At 32.1% G+C, this 24,017-nt stretch overlaps 1 protein-coding gene across 1 annotated transcript in view; it reads left to right on the forward strand.

The window, feature by feature from the left end:
- Window positions 1–294: 294 nt before the first annotated feature.
- LOC137924874 (uncharacterized) overlaps window positions 295–24,017 on the forward strand; it is a 122,729-nt gene continuing 99,006 nt past the window's right edge. The window contains exon 1 of the mRNA XM_068768285.1: window positions 295–491. Within this exon, the coding sequence (XP_068624386.1) occupies window positions 295–491 (197 nt within the window). The remainder of the gene's footprint in view (window positions 492–24,017) is intronic.

Below are 24,017 nucleotides of genomic sequence, written 5' to 3' on the forward strand. Positions count from 1 at the left end.
ATCATTCGGTCTCACGTTTATATAGCAACGAGGCTTGTTGATCTTAGTTGACTAATTAATAGACAAGTGTAGAGCAGTGTTTTATCAGTCGAGCCGCATACGTCGCAGTGCAATATTGTGGCAGAGAACGGATTTGCACTAAACGTTCTCTGTTTATTGCAAATCGGGCGTGCGCGGGTTGGGGCGGAGAGGGGTGGGGCAGGGCTCGCCAGTGCGCGCGCGATGCGTTCAACGATGCACGCGCGCACCCCTATAGCTGCGCAGTAGTCGTTTGTCATTCGCATCGTGCACACGATGGACTGGTCGATGGTAGACGAGTGGACGACTCAACCCTACGACGCCTATTTTCCTTACTACGAAGAGAAAACCACGCAGCCGCCTGAACAAATACATGCGCAAGCGCATCTTTACCCGATAAATCAAAATTTTTCCTTATCGCCTCCACCCCCGAACACCATGCAGCCGCCGCCACCACCCGCCGATGTCAAAGGGTACGTTTTAAATTAATCTTTGATATACCTGTTACTATTTTTGGAAACATTCGACTTATTATAAATATGGATTCTAGAAATTTAATAAATAATTCACCGGTCACGTATATTATAACGACTGACATGTAATCATTTGGAATCGCTCTAATAAATGCAATTAAACGATTGTATAAAACTATATCAAATTAATAATCCGTGTCTAAGTGCGACATTAATTATATTATAAACAACTAAACAACTGCCTTGACGGTTTTATATACTGTTAAAACCCGTTTAATTAGCAAGGAATAAATAAATAATATTTATTAAAAAAAATTTGAAAATAAAAATATGAGAATTTTTTTTTATTATAATGCTTTAAGTTAATTAAATATCTAGATATCCTGGATGACGAGCTTAATTTCAGCGCATACGTCACAAGCGCGCGAAACAAGGCGGCTTTCGTCCTTGGCTGCCTTTTCCAAAGTAACACTATGAAGCTGACATCTCACATCCTTACATACTCAGGCCCGTGCATCACGCTCAACATACTCATATCCCAGATCATAGACGCCCATGCGTTTGGCCACCGGAGCAATCCATTTGGTTCGTACGTAATGGAAACCTACATGATAGATCTGGAACTTCCAACAGTAGCCCAGTTGACAAATTGGGCTACTACACGCTTCTTTGACTCTGCCGTCGTACACCCAAATTACCAAATTGCAAGGGCCGTAACGTACCAAAAACTTTCTCCAGGGACTTCCAATAAAATAAGCCTCTCCCGTGGCCAAGGTCGGCCCGTAAAGTACAGAGAAAGACACTCTCCGATCCTTGCTGTAGTTTTTTCCAGCACTTCTTTTACTAGGGCTAAAGCTTATCAAAGTGACAATAATGTTAGTCAGACATTAGCAATCAAGGTCAAAGTCTAGATTTGGTCCCTAGGCGCCAGAGTCCAGGTCCTCTCTCAGGGATCCATGCGCCAGGTCTGCCCAAGAAGCGTGCGCTCCCAAGCGATCTAGGAGCCCAATCTGTTAATAGATTAGTAACGGTCCGATCCCGGGCTCTAAAGTGAGTCCTCGATCTTTCCAACCAAAAACGAGATATAGGCTGACCACCTTCTGCGCTCAACTTACTAAAACCCGCGAAAACTGTAAATATCAAAAAGGTCTTAAAATGGTTGGTGTTTTTTTTTTCTCTACATAAGAAATTTCAAGCGAAAATATAAAATGTTACTTAACATAGCATATATAACTTAAAATAATACAAACTTGTAGTAATTTAAAATGATTTACACCGATCCTTGCGTTGTTGTCTTGAATTCAGAGAATAATGTCGTATCCGCACTGTATATATAGGGTTATTTAAATCAATTTCAAATACCTGAGGGTTTCTCCCTAAGAACCTTATTATGAAGAGTCATCATCATCGCCATCATATCAGCCGTTACATAGCCCACAGCAACCTTAAACTTAAACTATGTCATCATTAAAAAAGAGTAAATTTGGAAATAGCAACTCTACAATTGCATGAAACTGTATCAAATTAATAATCCGTATCTGAACACAATTATATCAGGAGTTATTTATAAAATTTATATATCTCTGTTTACATACGTCTGTTATATTAAAGACAAAAATGACGCACCGATTTCGGCCCACTCTCGTAAATTTGTAACATTTTCCTGGTCAGGAGTAATGTTTAGTGGAGGAATGTCTATGGGCAAAAGATTTATACATATTTCGCTTTGAAAATGTAAACGTAAATCGTCAATAATTTATAGTAATTTAACTTTATCGTTCTCTAAGAATTTGTAACGTTTGCCGGTAGCGTCAACTATTTGTTTATAAAAACGGGGCACTTTACGTCCTTTGTTTTTTTTTTTTTTCAATGTAATTATTTATTATTATTATTTTTATAAAGTGGCATACGTCAGCATAGAGCGCAAAACAAAAGCCGCCAGGGCTTTAAGGTTCCGAAAAGGATACTTCGGTATTCACAAGCGTAGTGCAGGACGTTGACAAAGTGGACAGACTTTCTTAAACACGTCGGAAGACGCTGAATGGCACCTTCCTACATGTCCTATTGGAATTCAATAAGGACGGTCTGTGCCCAACAGTGGACATTCTGCGACTAACATTATGACAATTGTGAAATTAAAGTTTTGTATTTATTTGATCATAATTTCATTACAAATTTTAATACACGTAAATCATCTGATATTAAGCGATCTTTGAATTATTTAGACATATTTCCTCCGCTCGCAATGTTTATAAACACGATGCGGATTTTCATTTTCTCGAGCTGTTCTAATTGAGATTTCCTAACGAACTCAATTTGACTTATGACTCTGTATTATGTCAGGTTAGACTATTTGTTTAGTTAACATTCAAGGTTTTTAATCCATGACACATAGCTACGTATTAGACGTTCAACGGTTTAACAATCTTACATTGATCTTTTTAAGTATTTTAAGGATATAAATAAAACATTTACTTTCGACGTGGTTTTAATCGTAATATTGATTAAGCTTTTACTGTCAATAGTAATTTATTAAGTTTTATTTAATTAAATAACGTAATGGTCCATGTTGTATCAATGTTTATAAATTTTAATTCATTCTGGCAAACTTTCACGCAGACATAAGACAGATCATTGTCGTAAACAACCAAATAGAGTATCATTAGATTTAATGTTGTCAAAATTGGCATCAGGAGATCGCCTATATGATTTCATATAAACATTCGATTTGCATAATTGGTTCGTGACGTGAGAAATCAATTTGTAATATTGTTCGTTACATTGTTGCGCTGTGTTGTTATACTGTTTCATTCTCAACACTGCCTGCTCTACATTAATTAAGATTTATTAAAAACGCAATAAAACTTGAGCGTATATATCAAACGAGGTTTAAGTAGAGATATTTGTTTATTAAAGGATATAAAGTTGAAGCCACTATTTTATAAACTAATTGCATTTAAAATACGTAAGAATAATAAACATTGTATGATAAACTATATAGCGCAGCGTATTTAAATATTTCGATTTACGATTGAACAAGTGATTCGATTCCCTGAAAACTTCACAATTAGCATTATTCGTTTCTTTCCGACTTCAACAATGAAATATATATATATATATAGAATGAAGAATACTAAATGACCATAAATTGATAGAGCATAGATTATGTCCCTCTGTAATGAAATATTTCAACTAGGAAAAGTATCTATTAGGGTTCCAAATCTCGTAAATGTCGTAATAAATACCTTAATATGTCTGATAGATCTAACAATACATTTTTTTAATAATAATTGAAAACTTTTAAATATATTTTAAAGTTTTTTTTATAGTATACATACATATATATATATAGTGTAGGTCCTACAGTTTCTTTTGACTGTTCTTTACAGATCTAAACACACACACACACACACACATATATATATATATATAAATATATATATGCGCATAATATATTCGGTTTTAATTTTTTTGGCATTCGGCAAAGTTCATTAAAATTTGATTTCCTATATAGCTAAGGCTTTATAATTTTCGTATCTAACTTAACGTAACTTTTTTTGTGTATCGATGTTATAATTTATTAAGTTATAAAAACTAAATTTTGCCTAGAGCTAGATTTTTAACGTAATTTTTTAATTACGCACCAAACCTAATGTATGTTGAGCTACGTAACAAAGCCGTCAAAGAGAGAAATTGAATGCGGTCCTTTTAAACAAATTAATCTTTTTAATTGAAAATACAGCTTACCGCGTAAATGGATGCGTTCGACGAATGTGAAACTTTTTGGATTTTATCTTAAATATTTGAAATAATTTATTAATTTAATGTCTATTAACTAGTTAAGGATTTCCAAAGATAAAGATAAAGTAACATAAAGTAACATTTTTATGTTTTGCGTTGTGATTTACTTCGGTTATATGATAAAACGGCACACAATTAACTTATCGTCATAAAAGAACAAGAAATACATGATTAATTATAGTAGTGTAGTTCAGCGGTAGAGAACTAAGACTTGAGATCGTAGGTTGCGTGTTCGATTCCCGGGATACAATTTTCTATACTTCACTTTGTGCTTTAATAATATAGGAATATTAATGCTCACGAACAAGTATCATAATAACATATTGCGATCGCCAACCCGCTTGCTAAGCGTGGCGATTATGGCATGTCCCCCCATAGACATTTTTGCCTATTGACCTATGCCTTGCAGGTGTCTATGAGCTGAAAAGATGATTACAAGTGAGTTCTTGCTATAAGATTTAAAAGGCGTGAAAAATTTTAAGGACATTAGAGAAATGTAAAATTTGTCTTTATTTCTAGCGGCTGCCTTGTATACATTGGTATTTTTTATTTCTATTTCATACACATACATATATATACATATTGAAGTAATGCCATATTTTTTTATTTACCAAAATCTATGTTTAGGAGATTCTGTATATACATTGCACGTGTAATGCACTTTTATAGAAAAATTGTATCGTTATCAACATAATTATTCCATAAAATTATCTCATAGGACACAATGCAGTAAAATTTATTAAAACATTCGAATTTTTCTTGCAACGGTAATCACGTAAGAAAATATGTGACATTTAAACAGACTGATACTTAAGGCGATGTATATATGATACAATACAAAACAAAGGTGAAAAGACAAGAGATTTAATAAATACAATATTATGCAATACAAAATGTATGCTAATGTGTGTTTTAATTCAGAACTGTATCGCAGATATTAACGTGTATTTCATTGTTTAAAAAAGATGATGTTTACTTAATATGACTGGCAAAAAGATAAAAACGCAACAAAACATATTAGAAAAATTGTAATGTATTTGTCCGATTATTTACTTATATTAGTAACAAATTAAATGTTTTCTGCTATACCTCTTTTTGTTTGCATCAAAAACTTTGTATATGTTTATATTAAAACTACAAGTTCAAAATTCAATAGAATTATCAATGACTCATTGTTATAATATGCGGTATCAATTAAATACACGAAACTGAACTCTATGCCTGTCACAAGGGAAAAAATGCTGAAAGCACTTTTCGGAATACATTCGTATATAAAATTACAATCGAACCGCAGTCCACTGTCACAAGAGTAGAAAGGCAAAGTATTTTCCGAATTGCTTACATTCTAACTGTTATTTATAATGAAATTTTTAAATTTACATAAACATACAGCGTGATTGTCAGCAAAAACACTTAAGGCTTTACAAATCACGCTTATAAAGTGATCACTAACTCCCGGCAGCGCAGTCTGCAAGGATAGATAATTAACAATAATTAATTCTAATAAATTTAGAAAACGCTTTTTCTTACCACGTGTACCATACATTAACTGACATCAAATTAGCTATACATTCAAACTTTAAATATTATGTAACGGGCCTCGAATTTTCTGGAGGAAACGTTTTAAAAAAATCAGTAGTCTTATTGTCGCTCCACAATATATGAATAATGATAGTACATAATATCATTATTAATAGTTTACAATAATTATTTATTTTTGATAAATTTTAAAAGTATATTTTTTTTGCATTTACCTATTAGATTATTGTACTAACACTTCTTAGTGCTTGATCATTCTAAACTTAAATGATAGTCTATGTAGACAAATGATCTCAATAGTTATATTACTGATTTGAAAGTACGAAAAACAACATCCATTTTCTGATACGGTTTTATAAATAAACGATTTCAATTAATCTTATAGGTTACAGGGAGTTCGCGACGAGATAACGTATCGCGCTTAACTTGCACGTTCTGTGGTTGTAGCCTACACTCGCGTTGAAGGTTCGATTCCAAAAAAAAAAAAATCTATGTTTTATTCTTTCATATAAACACTAAACTTATGACCCGTATGTTGCCTAATATCGTATTTTTTTTTGGGGATGTAAAAATGTGTATTTTTATAAAAGTGCCCTCAACTTCCTTTACGGGTGGAATTTTGTAAAGTTCTTAGCTAAAAACTCAACTCAACTTTACTCAACTAAAAACGATAATGTTTAAAAATACCAAATCTCAAAGCCCTATTGTTTCAAATAATCTTGAAGGGTCAGACACATAAATTTAAATGTATTTTATTAAGACAGATAGATATCTAGACGTGACGAGAAGTCACATACACAGTATTTACCAAAGCTGTTTTCATTGTCTTTATCTTATAATGGTTTGTTATTGACGAAAGTACGAGAGCTTGAATTTAATCTGTGTAAATTTATGGGACAATTGTTTTTGCCCTTTCGCTCTTGATTTTTCGTTATCTCAAAAATAGCAATAAATAAAACATTTAATGATGTATATTAATGATATATATATTTACATAAATATATCCATTATGTAACTAGTAGAGTTCAGGTTGTGGTAAGACGCCGAAAGCGAGTCGAAAAACCGGTCATCGAGACCACCTTCGGGGAGGCCTATACCTTGAAATGATCGACTGAAAATAATAAGTAGAATATGTAAGTCAGTATAGTAAGGTGTTCGTATAAATAAATTTTATTTAAACAACTTTCCTATTTTTGAAAAGTGAAAAAGTTTTTAGTCGTTTCGTAAAAGTTATTCTTTTTTTATAATTTTTTTGGTTTGTCAATTTAAAAAAAATTCTTAGAAGTTTACGTTTTGAATTTTAAAATGTTCACGAGTTAGGAAAATTGAAAGTCGCAAATTGTTTGCGCTGACATTGCACCGCGAGCGTTCTATTTTATTTATCTATGTGAACTCATTCTCAAAGAATCGGAACAAAGCTCGTAAAGTTGTAAACGGATTTACGAACTGTGTAATTCATAATAGATAAATGAGTCAAAGGATACTTATGTATATATTATATGTAAGTTCGTTTGTATATTGTATATATATATATATATATATATATATATATATATATATATTAATAACAATTGAAAAATCTTTTTTATCTATATTTGTAAGGTACTAACTTTTGTTAAAAAGCCAGTAATGATTCTCAATTCATTAAATATTGTTCAGTGTTATAAGATATTTAGAAGACGGACTTGTTTCTAATACGAATAAACAAAGATTTTAATCATACAGTTTAGCTGTATGAAACTTTTTTTTTATAATGAAGCGTATATGCCACTTAAAAACTCCTTCGTGTATTACTTTTAAAAGTTAAACTTTTCCATGAGATTATAGTAGCGAAATCTCTAATTTTAGCCGACGTGTTTCCTTATTACATTTTGTGATAATACTCGAGGTATTTTAAATCATTTTCTCAGATAGCAAACAAACCATTTTATTGCAGTTAGGTATGTTGCAGTTTTTATTTATATTCCAATGATAACACTATACGAATAGCATACACACACATGGCTATTTGTGATAATCATTGTTGTTTTCAAATGAGTATATTAAGAAAGGAAGTTTAATTTATGGTTTCCTGTTATCAGTGTTGGATAAAGAAAGTTTAGATATTTACCTAAAATAGAGCAGCGCTGGTCTTTATATATGTGTATGTATGTATGTATGTATGTATATATATACATATATATATATATATATATATATATATATATATATATATATATATATATGAATAGATAAGAAGATATCGATGTACTCGAGGTAAGCATTCTAAATAAACCTATTACCGTTGTTGTTACCGTTTTTACAATAAACTCTTTTGTAATTTTAAAAAGTTTAAAAATAGAATTTATAATTTCATTTTTTTTTATAAAAAGACAAGGTATACTTAGACCAGCCGTATAGATTTCCAATAGAACAAGTAGAAAGCGGTCTTCAATGTAATAACAAGGACGTCTTGTCCACCTTGTCAGAGAACTGTCTCCTCTCCAGACCCTTAAGGTCTCAGAGGCCATACATTATGCGACTGTCAACTGGCACTTCAACTTATCATTCCGCTGGGCTGTCGATTAATATTCTTCGTCTACATATATCTAAAAATTGATGAAATAATACCTGTAAATATACCACTTGTATCTCGGTATCAAGATGCGTTTACATGTACCTGTTTAGCTAAGTGAGATGCGTTCTCTTGCGCTCCTGCTAATCTCGTCAATAATACTATAAAAGTTTGTTTATTGTAACTTGCACGCCGTTTCAAAAATAGAACAGCATTTTAATCCATAAAACTTCTCTATAATTGTTGACTTCTACTACAATCATCTATCTATTTCGTTTTCCACAACTCGAACCAGAGAATATTTGTATAGGTAGAACATATATTTAAAGATTTCTAATTTACGTCACACTTATAATGTCTCTATATGTATAAGCAATTTAATGGCGTTTAAATTTGCTTACAATTTTAAGAATGTAACTTTTACGCGCTGACAAATAAAAGAAAGACGTTTGAATAATTTGAATTTGCTACGCGAAATACGATACTTGTTATAGATAAGTAAGTAACTTGACGCATTACGATGTCAGCGTTATTCTAATATAGCGATAAATGCATTTGTAGGCTTAAATTGATTGGCTAACCCGCTCGTGAAATACGCGATCAAAATTAATTCAAATAATGAATAGTTGAGTTTATAAAAATCCATTGATTTAATCAGTAAATTGTGTTGGTTTATTACTAATCTAATAATATCGATTGACTAAAACACTATAATCACATAGAAATAACAGTTACAACAGGATGTTAGTTGACTAACTTTGATTCTTACACGGACCACGTCCTAATGTTTTTATAACTTTGAAATGCATCTGTTTTCTTTCTATTAATTTCTTTCCAAATAATTATATACACGTGGTCTCTGCAAAATTCTAATTATATATAAATTTTCAAATCAAAACCTTATATTGATTAGGCGCACGAACCTCTGGCCATGAATAAATGAAATATCTGACTCCCATAATGATCGGCGCTGTAATACAGATTAAGCCGTGCTGAGCCGTAACTAAGTAAGGTTTCCCATTGTTACATGTTACATTACTATAATTAACATGTTGCCTGAAATAATTTTTTTAAAGTTTAATTTTATGTTTTGAAATAATTATAATTTTTAAACATAAGCCAATAATAAGCATGTCTTTCTTTCTACTTTCTCAAGTCGCAAGGCTCAAATGCGTGGTAGGTTCCATACGTGACGTTAGCGGTACTCGGGCTGATCTGGCTTGACGAACCGCCGACTGCAGATCTATTCTTCGTTCCCGAATAACCTTAAGAGAAACCGTCACTCGAACATTTTTTCTTGTTGCAAAAGCATCCAGGATACTTCTGCCTGGAACCATGTTAAGGACAATATAAAGGGATATAATAAATACGTAATTAAATTTATGTACAAGAGAAAATAAATAAACCAATTAAAACTGTGATACTGTAATAGACATAGATAAGCGTTTGAGGAGGTACGAAAGAAATGGAATGATTGAGAAAGGAGATGGAATTGTAGAATGATAGAAGGAGGAAAAAAAAAGATATTGTGAACTGTGAAAGACGAGAACGAAAATAAACATTCAAGTGAAAAAATTGTTGTGAAATATAAAACCTTGTTCCTAATTAAATAGGGGTAGAAGGAGAGGTCCCCAATAGCGGCGACCAAAAAAAAATATAAAGGGATAATTAAAACTTTGGTCGTTAAATCTCAATACGTAAATAAAAATACCGGTAACTAAAACAATTTTGTAAACCTAAGACTACTCTCTCTCCCTCTCTCTCTCTCTCTCTCTCTCTATATATATATATATATATATATATATATGTTTTTATAGAAGATAGCAAAACTTAGGTATAATGTTTTCGCCAAGCTATTTCAATGTTGATTAAATATGTAATGTTACTTTCATTCAAAATGTATATATGTAGACCAGCTGAGTTACTTTCGATATTTTTCCAACTAAGCTTACGGGAAGAACAAGATGCGGGTCACGCATGACCGGGCATCGTGGCGATCTTTACGGGAAGTCTTGTTTACATCTGCAATTGGAATGAGACCTTTTCTACGTCCTCAAAATGTTACTTCGATAACTAATTGTTCATCTTTAAGTAAATATAATGGCACAATAATAAACTAGCGTAGCTGTTCGTTCTATAAAGTTCTCTCGGAGGACTGTAATGGAAAATCAATTATTGCCGACGAAGATCGCTAATTAGATTATCTCATTCCTTCGTCCATTGTGATATCGGTACACTTTGATTTAAATTTTTTAAAGAATTTCTAATAACTATGAATATATAATATACTTATTTTACGCAATTGAAACAAAATAAAGAAATAACAACAGTAAATTCAGACCAAAACATTAAATTATAAATCTAAGCTAGACTAAAAATTTACAATTATGACGAACAAGTTTAGGTTTGATGATTCCTTTAGATTGAATTGAAAACCATGATGTATTTTGATTATGAACGCTCAGCATTTTGTGTGTAATTTCATAAATGTGCACTGGTAATTGAGTCGAGGTAGCCCAGCGGTAGATGGTTGAGTCCTACGATCGTAGGTCGCGGATTCAATTCCCGGGATACAATCCTATATAATTCACATTTTGTGCAATAATTACACAGTTAATTGCCACTCCTCGCTAGTTTCCAGAGCGTCTTCTGCGTACCCCACTTCGATTGCCAACCCACCTGCCAAGCTTGGCATTTATGGTATACCCCCCCTATGGATATTTTCGCAGGAGGCCCATGCCTTGCGGTGGGTATATCGGCTGGAAAGACCAGGGAAAAAAGAATTTAGAATTTCACAAAATTGTTGACAATTTTTAACATTCCAAAATCTAAAACATAAAAATCTCGTAATACGGTGTGCGTAATTGACTCCTCCGAAACGGCTCGACCGATTTCCGTGAATCTTAGCGTGCATATCGGCAAGGGTGGAGAATCGGACAAAATCTATTTTTCATCCCCCTAAATGTTAAGGGTGGTCCACCCCTAAATTATTTATTTTTTGACAAATTTTTAAATTTTATTTTTGTACGATACACCATTCAAAAATACATACAACCCTAAATTTTCATCTCTCTACAATCAACCATTTTTTTATTTGTTGATTAAAAACTTTTTTTTTTTTGCAAAACAACGTTTGCGCGATCAGCTAGTATTTTATAATATCCGTCATTAAGTGAACATTACTCAGCGATAGTTATCAATACCAAATTAAAATTCTCAAATTCTTATGGTTCCAGAAATTTTGTGTTGATTCAGTACATAAATGTAAATCTCGTATAAGACCTAATTAAAAATTGCCAAGTAATATAAATACACACATTGAAAACTCTATGATGTTCTTTTGACGTCCTATGTCAAAACTTCGCGCTATCGTAATTTCAACGGTTGTTACTCTGAAATATAACACATAGTATCCTTCATCCTCCATATATCTGACTGCGAATGAGTAATTCTTAATTTCCTTCTATTGAATCAAAAAACACTGATGTTAAACACTTTAAATTTGTTTTGCCGTTTTTCCAACAAAAGCTGTATGAATACACCTTTAGATTGGTCTTTGTCAAATCTAGTGGTCTTATGACTTAAAGTACGTGTCCTACCACTGAAATGATGCTTGTAGTTTCATGTTTATTCTTTTTCGTCTACTTTGACTACTGTGACAGTGTATAAAGTTGAACTTATACCATATCAGTTAAAATAGTACACATAAATTATATAGTTTTAAGCTTAATAACTTTGTTAAACTCATTTAGTTATTCACACATGGTTTTACTGGTAAAAGAAATTACATAGATATTCGTTTCGGAGTTATAAAAAAATAAAGCAATGCTCTTTACGTAAAGAAACATAGTTTGATATAGGTATTTATACTTCAAAGAGGAGCGAATAAAATCGTCTAAAATCCAGCGTCTTTCTATAACGTTAACAGCGTTGTCTGTTTACTTTATGCAAATTAGAATTCAATAACTTACTTAAGCGATTAAATTGATTTAAATGCACTCGAATGTTATGTCCGGAGTAACAATGTTGAACGATTGTTCCGAGTTGAGAAAACATTTGCCCAGTAGTTTAGAACTACTCTATAATTAGTGCGAAATTTAGTACGGTTTTCAAAATAAACGGTCAATAATTGTTTTCATCAAACGGTTATTTCAGTAGCGTTTGAAAACTAATTTCAATTTAAGGTAATAATATTTATATGCATCGAATCGAATTTAAGTAGAAAATCGATATCTTTAACCCCAATCGTTTTGCTGGAAGCATAAACAAATCGACGTTGTTTATGCTTTTAATAACAACAACAAAAATTTGTTTATCCTCATAAAGTATTACTATGTTACAATTACAATCTTATTAAGCTTTACCATGTTGCATATAAGTTAGGAATACATCCCCCCCCCACACACACACCCGCACATACACACACACGCACACACACACGCACACACACGCACACACACGAGAGTACACGTTGACACACGCACACACATGCACACATACGCACACACATGCATATACACGCACACACGCATACAGGCACATACGCACACACAAGCACACACGCACACGCACACCCACACGCACGCACACACACCGAAGCACACACACATGCACGCACACACACGCACGCACACACACATACACACGCACACACACGCGCACACACGCACACACACACGCACGCACACACACACGCACAGCTTATATCGACAACTTATTATAGATATGTAAATATGTATTTATATATGTGTGTATATGTATATATATATATGTGTGTGTGTATATATATATATATATAATATCATTATTATTATTTTTCCAATACCATCACAATTTCAATAAACCTTGTGCTTTACAAACCATGCGAAACCATTTACAGCCTGCATCGTAGAGTGAATTAAATTTGAAATAACGCTCTACACTGGCGTAGCAATGGATTGTACTGAGGTTTTAGAAAAAAAAAGAAGAAATTTGAAACGGCTACATTAATCATTTGAAGCTTTCCGTTAAAATTTCTGTTTGTAAACAGTAACAATTTAACGGTTCTTTTATGATGTTTTTTTTTAGCGACGTTATAATTAGGGCTGTTGTTATATTTTGAATTTCTGCCTGATTCCAGTGAATCACCAATTTATGATCAATAAAACCAATCAGCATTGGTGAAAATCACGCGAGAATGATACATTCTCATTAGTAAAATTGTCATTAGTGATAATAGCATAATTAAAGTAAGTTGTTCAATATATGTTAATACATTATCGTACATTTAACGTAACATACAACATAATAACAATACAGAAATATAATTGGCAGTCTTATTGTATTTCGCGATCTTTTACAGGCAACATTTGCAGTGGTTTGACAGAAACGAAAAAGAAAAGTATTGGATTATGTATAAAGAAAAATTCAAATATATCTACTATGGTAAAATTATATGTTTATACATATATATGTATGTATGTATGTACGTATAAAATATTTTATGAAGTCATTCCCACAAAAACTGCAGGAGCGTTCAAAATCATAATTAATTTTTAAATATTTAAATACTTTGAATGCGGCAGTTGAATTCCTGTCTAAATATAAAAGTAACAACTTATATGTTTACAATACGATAACAGTTGACGATTTTGTTTTATAAATCTCGAATAACAAATCTTACATTGAATAATCACTCAACACTAAAGTGTTTGTAATGTATTAAAAGGAATAAAATATTATAGATTATTTTCAGGCTTCCGTGAACTCGTTTTCAATGAAGCTGTAAAAGTCGTAAGGCTAACAGCAAAAACGTTACAGATACAATAGACAATACAATTATTTTCGGTAGTTTTATTCTACTAGGCGCAAGCAATATACGTTGAACGCAGGCCACTTCTAACTGTTCATATTGGAAATCTATGGGGATGGCCTATAGACTTCCCATTGCTAAAATAATCATGATGTAGCAAAAAAATCGCAAAATAAAATGTAATTTAACTTACTTTGATTTTTTTTTTATCAAAATACTAAACAATTTATTTATTACATAATAAGTCAAATACAATAAATCCACACATGCCCAATGGGCTTCCGTTTTGAAAAAGGGTTTGACCCTGAGTGTAGATTTACGCAAAGCAGATTTATAACAATAGAAAAGAATTTTAGACCATTAGAACGTTAAAAAGGTCATTAGCATGACATAGGATTTTAATATATTATAAACTTTATTTGACTCAACGTCGGGTAAGATAAATAACCAAATCTAGGCACATAACTCAAGAATAGCTCGAACAATTGATTAATATTTTTTTCATAAATACATTAATAAAATACTTGAAAATTATTACGAAGAAAAAAATTATTATTTTACGTAAAATAATAAAAAGACGCTTTGATTCTCTTATAAACATGAACGAAAAATTCGCGGTCGGATGTGAACCCATAGATGCTCTCTAGAAGATATAGGCCTCCCATAAAGATATCCCTGGTGGGGTAAGCGATAATCGGCACGCATGGCTGGCGGGATCGCAGAGTGGTATTTTGGTACACAGAGTTCCCTGCTGCTAATCTTCTAGAAACTTGTTTTGTTAGCATGGTCAAACCTATGTAATTAATGCCCAAAGTGTGAATTATATGACATTGTATCCTGGGATATGAACCCACCTATCTACGATCGCAGTCCTTTGCTGCTACCACTCCTCAGTGCGTCGTGTGTATATGTGGATGTAATCTTACAAAGATATTTTGTACCATAAAGCATGAAAATAAAATCTCGTTCTAGAATTCTTACTGTACAAGTCGTAGATACATAAAAAATAATCTGTTTTGTTAAAAAATAAAACGAACTCATTCGCTTTGAGGGATCAATGAATATAAACAAGATCTTCGATGCCTTAGTTTATTTTTTAAGTGTACAATAGTATAAATTTAAAAGATAACAAACGTGGCAAATTTCAATAGTTTCGTATCTTATCTACGCTTTTTGTAACACGAGACACGGGAGCTCGAGATAACAGATTTCTCGTGTCATTTTCAATACAATGGAATCTAGTTTAGCTGCAGACAAGACGTCTAGGCAGTGTCTGGCGTCCCTGAACCAACGCCCTCCTGTTGAACACGCTTTACCCAAACAATCACTGAACATATTATAATGATTTTTGGCAACAATAAAGTGTTATTATTATATTGTACACGTTACCCCTAGACGAAGGTTTGAGTTCAATGTTGCCTCATACATGGATTTCAATAATTAATCAACGATGTGTAAACACGTGTCATATGATGGCAACTATGTTGTGAGTACACGATATTCCTGAATAAATTAAATTGAAAATTCATCTAATGAAAGTAAATTTTATATATATTACATGCATGATATTTTATGTTTAATAAAAATACAAAGAGTTTATTATTCGGTACTTGAATACGTACTGTTGATTCGTGCCTTTTTGGGTTAAATTTAACCCATCAATAAAAAAATCGCGGAATATCAAATCCGAACAAAAAAATTCGTTATGTTTAGTAAAGGTTGATCAATAATGCTTATTTTTGTACTAGCTGTTCCCGCGACTTCGTCCGCGTGGAATGTAAACAAAAAATATTAAATTTTTTTCATTAAATATTTTTCAAAAGATTAGGCCAACTTCATCCTTATTAAATCAACTACCTGCCAGTATAAGTCCCGGCAAAATAAGCTCAGCTATTTCAGAGATTAGAAGGAACAGACAGATAAAAATTAAAAAAAAAATTTCTATGTACTGTTTATGTATTCATATGTATGCAGTAAAAAGTGATCATTCTAATATTACAAACTTCAATGTTTTTTATAGATTAAAGATAATATAAATATATCCGGGATTAGTGTCATGCTGGTATTCATTTGCCAAACTATAAAATATAAAATTATAAAATTCGCCCTAAAAGAACAACTATCGAATTTCTTGTCGGGTTTCTCTCTATAGAATCAATATTCCAAACCTAGCCGTAGTAGCAATGTATGGATTATATCAATATAACCTGGACGCATAGCCACGCTAGTTTAAAAGAATAAATAAAAAAAAAAAACTTTTCTAACGTAACCAAAAAATCAGTCGAGAAGGTTCATTGAGTTTATAGATATCTTATAAATATAGTGGTTTACCTGTTTCGTAAACCTGGTTTGGAATAATTGACTTATTTTTATTAACATATTCAACGATCATACTGAACTTAAAAACTCTGAGACAGCTTTGAATAGGAATGATAAATGTGATTCTACTGACAGTCCAACACGAGAAATAACTTCATGAAGCATCGCTGATAGTTCATACGAATTAACAGCATTAGTAAAAAAAAACCAAAGATCATTTGCTTAATTTGTTTGATTCATCAAAACGATCTAGGTCTCGCAATTTGGTGAAATAGTTGTTAGTCCAGGGAGCTCTCGACCTTCGCTATTTTAAAAGAAGTCTGATGCTAGGCGCCATCTGCGCCCTACAACCTCAAACCCATTGAGTGGATGATCAGGTCAAATCATAAAAAAGTTTTCGATCGATGATAAGGAGATTTGATTACAGTGTTTTTTTTTCGCTTAACCTAAATTTTCCTTTAAGGTAGCGAGCTCGACTCCCTGGGGAGCCTCGGCTCGGGGCGCTACATTGTGTGGTTACAAAGAAAGTATATAAGGTTAAGTGCGCTTGCACTAAACATCTTAAGTATTAGTTTCCCGGGCGAGTAACAAATTTAACTGCATAGTTGCATAATCATATCTCATGCAAATAAATCACGATAGAAACTACGACACTATAAACTGACTTGCGCTGTTATCTGATAAGAGAAATTTTATAAGTCGATTCTAACCACAACTTTAATGATAAAAACAAACGAATAATAATTTAGATTTTTATGCTATATATGGATTAGTTAATATGAATAATGAAATGTATATATATATATATATATATATATATATATATGTATATATATATATATATATATATATATATGTATGTATATTCTTTTCAACTTTTGATAATTTATAGTAATCATTTGTATAATTGAGCTCCTCTGATATTACTTAAAATATGTGACTACCAGAGAACAATAATAAAAACAAATATAACTTCATGTCCAGAAGATGATAACCTTCAGTACTAATGATAATGATGTAAAATGGTATAGTAGTATCAAATTAAACTTCTCCACGAGTACATGGTTCAATTTAACTAAAAGGTTTCCTAACGCGAAATTATTTGATGTTTTTGTGATCTCTACAAGCGATTTTTACACGATAAATTCAACGTTAAGCTTTATTATTATTCATATACTTAACAGTATTGTAAGAATTTAAATAGTTTTCTTTTATTAACTTTTTAAATTGATTGTTTGGTAATTGTGTTATGCGAATTCTTAATGTTTTTATAGCACTTATAAAGCATGGTAGCCCGGCGGTAAGGACTGAGATATGCGATCGTAAGTTGTGGGTTCGATACTGGTATTACAATGTTATATAATTAATACTGTATCCGTTAATTATATAGGATCAATACTGCTCTGAAACAACTTTCCATAGGATAGGCGGCAGTGTTCTTTGCGTACCGTAATACAACACTATACTATACAATACACTACACTACATACTAACACTACACTATACAATATTATATAGTCTAAAACGACTATGGAGTATTTTTTGGAAAAGTATTCCATATTTGAATTTGTCTATAATTTTTTTTATCACTTCCACAAACTTCCTTATACAATAGTTTGAGAAATCTGCTCGAAACCTGTATTATCATCAAAAAGATTTTGTAATAATTATTGATGAAGTTTTTTTTTGATATATTACATGATAATTCAGAGGCTTAACATAGGATTTTATTAATACAGTGTACGTAGTTGTATGCGAAGGTGATAATATAATTCATTGAGATATTGAGTAACGTTGTCTTGTTAGAAATCTTTGAGGTCCATTTTCCAGCAATGGTCTTCCTATCATTAAAAAGATCATAAAGTCATAAAGAGTACGAACATTGTCTTTTAAAAATAGTTATACCTGCGCTGCTTACAAAAATAATTATCGATCGTAGTTGACCATATAATTGTTAGGGTGTCCGTAGCATTATTTAAAATAATTAATATAGTAAATTCGTTATGAACTTGATAATTTTAAAATTTCTTCACTTCTTTTCTTATTTTTTTTTTGACAACAATGCATTATTTATTTTATATGACTCATCACGTCTCTCACTCGTCAGAAAACGGCTCGTTATTCTATTATATTTCTATTATATTCATATTTTTGTTATAAATTCGAGAGTCATTTCGGAGAATATAATTAAAATTATCTAACAATGCACGCAATACAAATGTACGTTACATTAGTTCGGTGCGATTTTGTAGCTTTCGTTAGCAACGTTTGAATTTAGACCATTTCAAAACACTGAACTATTTCCTAATGGAACTGGATTTGTGAGCGGGTTATTGCGATGTTACGTTTCGCATTTTGCTTTTGAATGTTCCGAATATAAAGTAATTTTCGCAAAATTACTTGTTTATAGGCATCTCATTAATTCATGACGTCATTATTACATTGTTTTTGTTTAAATAATTTTACGTACCAAAATCATATGCAACCTATTCTGTCGTTTGAGACCAGTATATACATCTGGATACAGTAATATTTACATATAAATGTAAAGTCTACGGTAAACATTATGTTCATTAACAAACAAATAACTACATTTCAATGACAATAAGTGATTCCTTTTATAAACATTTTCTCTGTAGAATAGTAACTGTTAAAAGCATTAAATAGTTATTTTATTTATTTATTTAATATCATTACGTATATCAATATGATGAAGCATTATATATACTATATAGTCAAGGTCGCGGATCATTGTGGGAAAGCTCTATACCTTGCAATTGGCGTCCATTGGCTGACAGAGTTATGATGATACACAATAAAAAAAAAAAAAATATATATATATATATACACATTTCGGTGCATATAATATATATTTTTACAATTTAACAATTTTTCATTATTATTAGCATCGATGTTCAACAGACATTGGTGTCCGTGTCTTTGTTTTACATTTATGTTTAATATTTCTGATTATTTTTTTGTTTTTACATGTTACAGTATTTAAGCGAAAATAAAATACTCCTAATCTATTTTAACGACGCTCTAAACATGTCCAGTTTATAACATAAACTTTCTTGCAACCAATTCCTCATCCCAATTCCATATTGCCTTCCTCAGGTTGTACGTTAGTACAGCGGCTGTTGCCGTATTCGCCACATCGATGAATTTTGCGATCGCATCTTGAGTCACGTCTGTGATTACTCGGATATCACATCACACGAACTCGTGTATTAACACTCACAAGTTCGTGTGACGTGATATTGCTACCACCGCAAGATGGACACTGTTATACAGCCCGAGGGTAGCCGTTGTTCGACGGATACCAATGACAGCCTCGCCTTTAGCTCCCGAGCCTCACAGAAGGTGAAAAATTGTAACATCACTGTTGATCTTTGCATTAGGCTCATAGGCTCATATCACAGAAATTAGAATGGTACAAAAAACGGAACAATTACATCATTTTCCAAACTAAATCTGTGTATGATAGTGAGTGAGTCTGCGTATTTATGTGTGTTATATACGAGGAAGTTGCGGAGAGGAGAGAATTGTGAGCGTTTAAACACATTATATTACGTTGCAATAAATCGAGGTGTAAATGAGATTAATCTTACAGTTTAAAACTTAATATCTAAATTTATGAAAACATTAGAATTTTCTTTCTTTGCATTTTGTATTGTTTTGCTATAAGGTAATGTTTTCGCATATCTGGCCTTGAGACAGCGTCTGATAACGTCTATTTGAATTATGTAAATTCCAACCACGGATGCCCTCGCACCCCATCTAGGGAGAAAACAATTCTCCCCTTCTCTATCACAGTTTTATTATGATGTACATATCATAACAAAAGTATAACTCGTCTGTCGGTTTATTACAAAAATATTAAAAATTGGATTGTATTGATCGTTGTTTTATAATTTTATTGATTTTTTTAATACTGCAAAACAAAAAAGTTTAATTGCAAATAAATTTTCGAACTATTCATAAACGCGGATAGGCAAAATAAGTTGTAGCCAGTATATTAGTAGTAGCAAGTATATTGTGTTATGGACTTTGAAGGTATTACAAATAATACTAATAGGCCTTCTTAATAGATCTGTAATAGGATAGGTTGAAAGCGGCATGTATCTATCGTCTTAAAATGACCTTAAAATGGTCTATTCTCTCGTGGTGTTCACTCTAGAACTTTAAGGTCCCAGCGACCGAGATAGAAATTCACAACATGTATTAAAAAAGTTGGAAAGAAAGAGTGCATATAGACTACTAAAAAGTTAGATGGATTCTATGCCAAATTGAGTCATTTGATTGAATATATCCAATTAAGGACACAATGATCGATATGGTCGCTGCATACTTCAAATGCCTTGATTTTAGTTTTTAAATTTACGCAGAAAATTATGTTGATCATAGAATAACTTTTCGAACAGATTTCCAAGTGGTATGGCCATATATCACAAACTAAATTAAGTTTTTCTTCATTTATCTTTAACAACTTGATAAATTAGAAGTACATTGGATTGAACTTGAAATTATTTAAGAGCAACAAAAGGTTACGACCCGGTAGGCGTGAGGTGGGCCAACAACCCCCCACCCCAACCCCACCCAGTTGCACCGACGGAACAGTCAAGGTCGCGGAAAATCGCTAGACGCGGGCAGCTAAGTCTGGTTGCATTTTGATCTTTAAAGGAGGCCTTTTACTTTCAGTAAGCATCTATCGATTAACATAGTAATAATACATATTACTCAAATCAACATAAATTAAAATTATTTGCGAGTAGAAACTTGCATGTCAAATACAAATAGTTCGTGCATCTAGCAGTATCATTAAGTGGATCCATATACATCGTGTTTATTTTTTTTTTTCTATTTACGTTTGTACAGATTTGTAGTCAACATCATTTTAGCCGCAGGATGTCCATGGCTGGATACAGGCGTCAATTATTGATTTTTAGTAGGACCGGTTGAAAACAGCTTGTATTCAATGTCTTCCGGCGATCTTTTCAAGGTCGTCTGTTTACATTGCGCATGTATGTCTTACGGTAGTTTTGAAGTCCACAATCTCCTCTGGTTCAAGGTTCCAACCTTAGGGGCCCAGCGGACATCAGCAATGTGCTATGTGGCCTGTACACTGCCACAATTTTTTTAATGACCCTCGTTTTTCATCACACTATTGGGACAGGGACTTTACATTTTCGAGTATATATTATGTTTTCATTTATTTTCTCATATACAGGTACTCTTTTATCATTTACAGTATCTTTCATGCTTTTTCTTTGGTATTCTTATTATCCTTTCACTCATAATATTCACTTTTTTATCCATATACTCCATTCCCAAAAAAATACAGTTTTCTCATCACATTTACTTATCCTGTTTTATCTCTAATTATTTATTATTTATCATTTATGGTTTACCTATAATTTAGTTCTATTTTTACATTACATTCATTTCAATAACCTCTTTTATAATTGCAATACTTTAGGAATGGTTGACAACACTCGTCGTCGTTCAAGAGGAGACGATAGTTCGAAGCGATCACTAGCTATTTTCCTCCCAACCTCCAGCTTACGCTCTACTTTGGATCTTCCGAATATGAGAAAGTGATCGCGGTCTGGTCCACCGCGACACAGATGCACGAGGGACTCCAAAAGATTTATATATTTATCTAATTAAGTAAATATAATTGTGATATATTTGTGGAAAGTAAAAACTTGATTTGTGTCTGAGATCCTGAGGTGAATGCTTAGAGCATGATAACCACTATGCCGAGTTGCAGTCATTAGAAAGTACCTGTGCAGATAATTTTTCGATTGGACTTGGCGATAGAAGTTAAAACATTTTAATGTCGTTACGTGAGCTAAATATACATTTGGCAGCTGCCAGCGATGCACTCTACATAATCTTTGACGTTGCATGCACCGACAACATTATTGCCAAAATGTAAAAAAATGCATTTAGATTATAACACGATCTCATCTTTACGTATTGGCGATCTGCCAATGATAGCAGCGCAGTCGTTTGTGTGCGTAATCATTTACCGCTTTTTATTCTCAATTTGCCACTTAGACTTTAAGCTTCTGGAGTGGGGATCTCTAAAATGAAAAGATGACTATGTTAACATCCTCGAAAGATGCTGGATATATTATTAAACTCTTATTCAGTTGCACATCTAAGAGCTCAAATGGTGATAATATTGTGTAATGATATCCTCTCTGAAGTTTACAATAAATAATTTAGAATATCTGTGTCACTTATTGAAAAAACACTGTCTTTATGACATTGACATATGCCTTTTGTCCATTGGCTATTAGTAGTGTGTTAGGCGCTCATCCTAGACCTTTTTTCGGAATTAGGGATCCGCCAAATCCGTCTAAGTCCGCTTAGGAGAATAGGCTCCAGAGAGGAAATACAGTTAGAGATAACAATATCATATCTAAAAATACATCCCTAGAAAACATTTAAAAAAATTGAGAGCGTGGTACAAAAGTATCTTAATTTGGGAGAAAACATCGGCGAGAATGAGAGATTTCTCGTTTTTTCAAAACTTTAAAAAATTTAGTAATGTTTCCTGTGTTTAAAATTAAAATTTACTTCAATGCTTACAAAATTTGAAGCTGAATTTATTGTAAATTTCATTAGAACTTCTTTCTATTCATTGTTAAGTAAGTCGAAAAGAACGTTATTTTTTATATTATTTATAAACTCTTTTGAATCATAAACTGATTTTTTTGTGTATATATATTTATATAAATATATATATATATATATATATATATATATATATATATATATATATATATATATATATATATATATATATTGAATTAAGACAATAATTACAATTGTTTCCAATAATAGATATAAGAAATAAAATAACAATGTAGATAAAACAATAAAGGTGAAAACATATGCACAGTGATTGATTTGTTCGTACGATGAAAAAGGGAGACGATTTAAAATACATTTACTCGCAATTTGGCAGCGAGACAAATTACACTTGTGATACTAATAATTTTCGATTTGATAAAAGTCATAAGACAACGATAGCGTATCCGATGCGTAGGCGCCTAATGTTACGCGTTGTAAACATGTGTACATCTATAATTTTTACACTATTGTATTCCAACTTTGACCTATTATATATATATATATATATATATATACACAACATATATATATATATATATACAACAAATTAATAAAGCCAACGATATATCGCTTAGACTTGCGCCGCGGGGGTCGCATGGTACAGGGTTTAACAAGTTGCCCGTTTTATTTATTGATTAATCGTTATTTTTTTTGTTTAGAAGAGCAAATCCGTTACATAGTAAGGTGCTATCACGACATAACACAACATAACATCGAAATAAAAACGACCAGTGTATAACAGGCGGTTTACATATGTGCTTTTGGCAGTTGTGTCTCTACCTCGAAGGTGATATATCCAATGCAAAGCTAGGCAACCTCTGAACCTTGTACTATACACTTTATAATAAAATGTTTTATACTAAATCTAAAAGCGGAC

This window comes from Battus philenor, unplaced genomic scaffold, assembly GCF_028537555.1.
Source record: "Battus philenor isolate CCGP_79_NKW_IND1 unplaced genomic scaffold, ilBatPhil1.0.hap1 SCAF_1, whole genome shotgun sequence".
Classification (NCBI taxonomy): Eukaryota; Metazoa; Arthropoda; class Insecta; order Lepidoptera; family Papilionidae; genus Battus; species Battus philenor.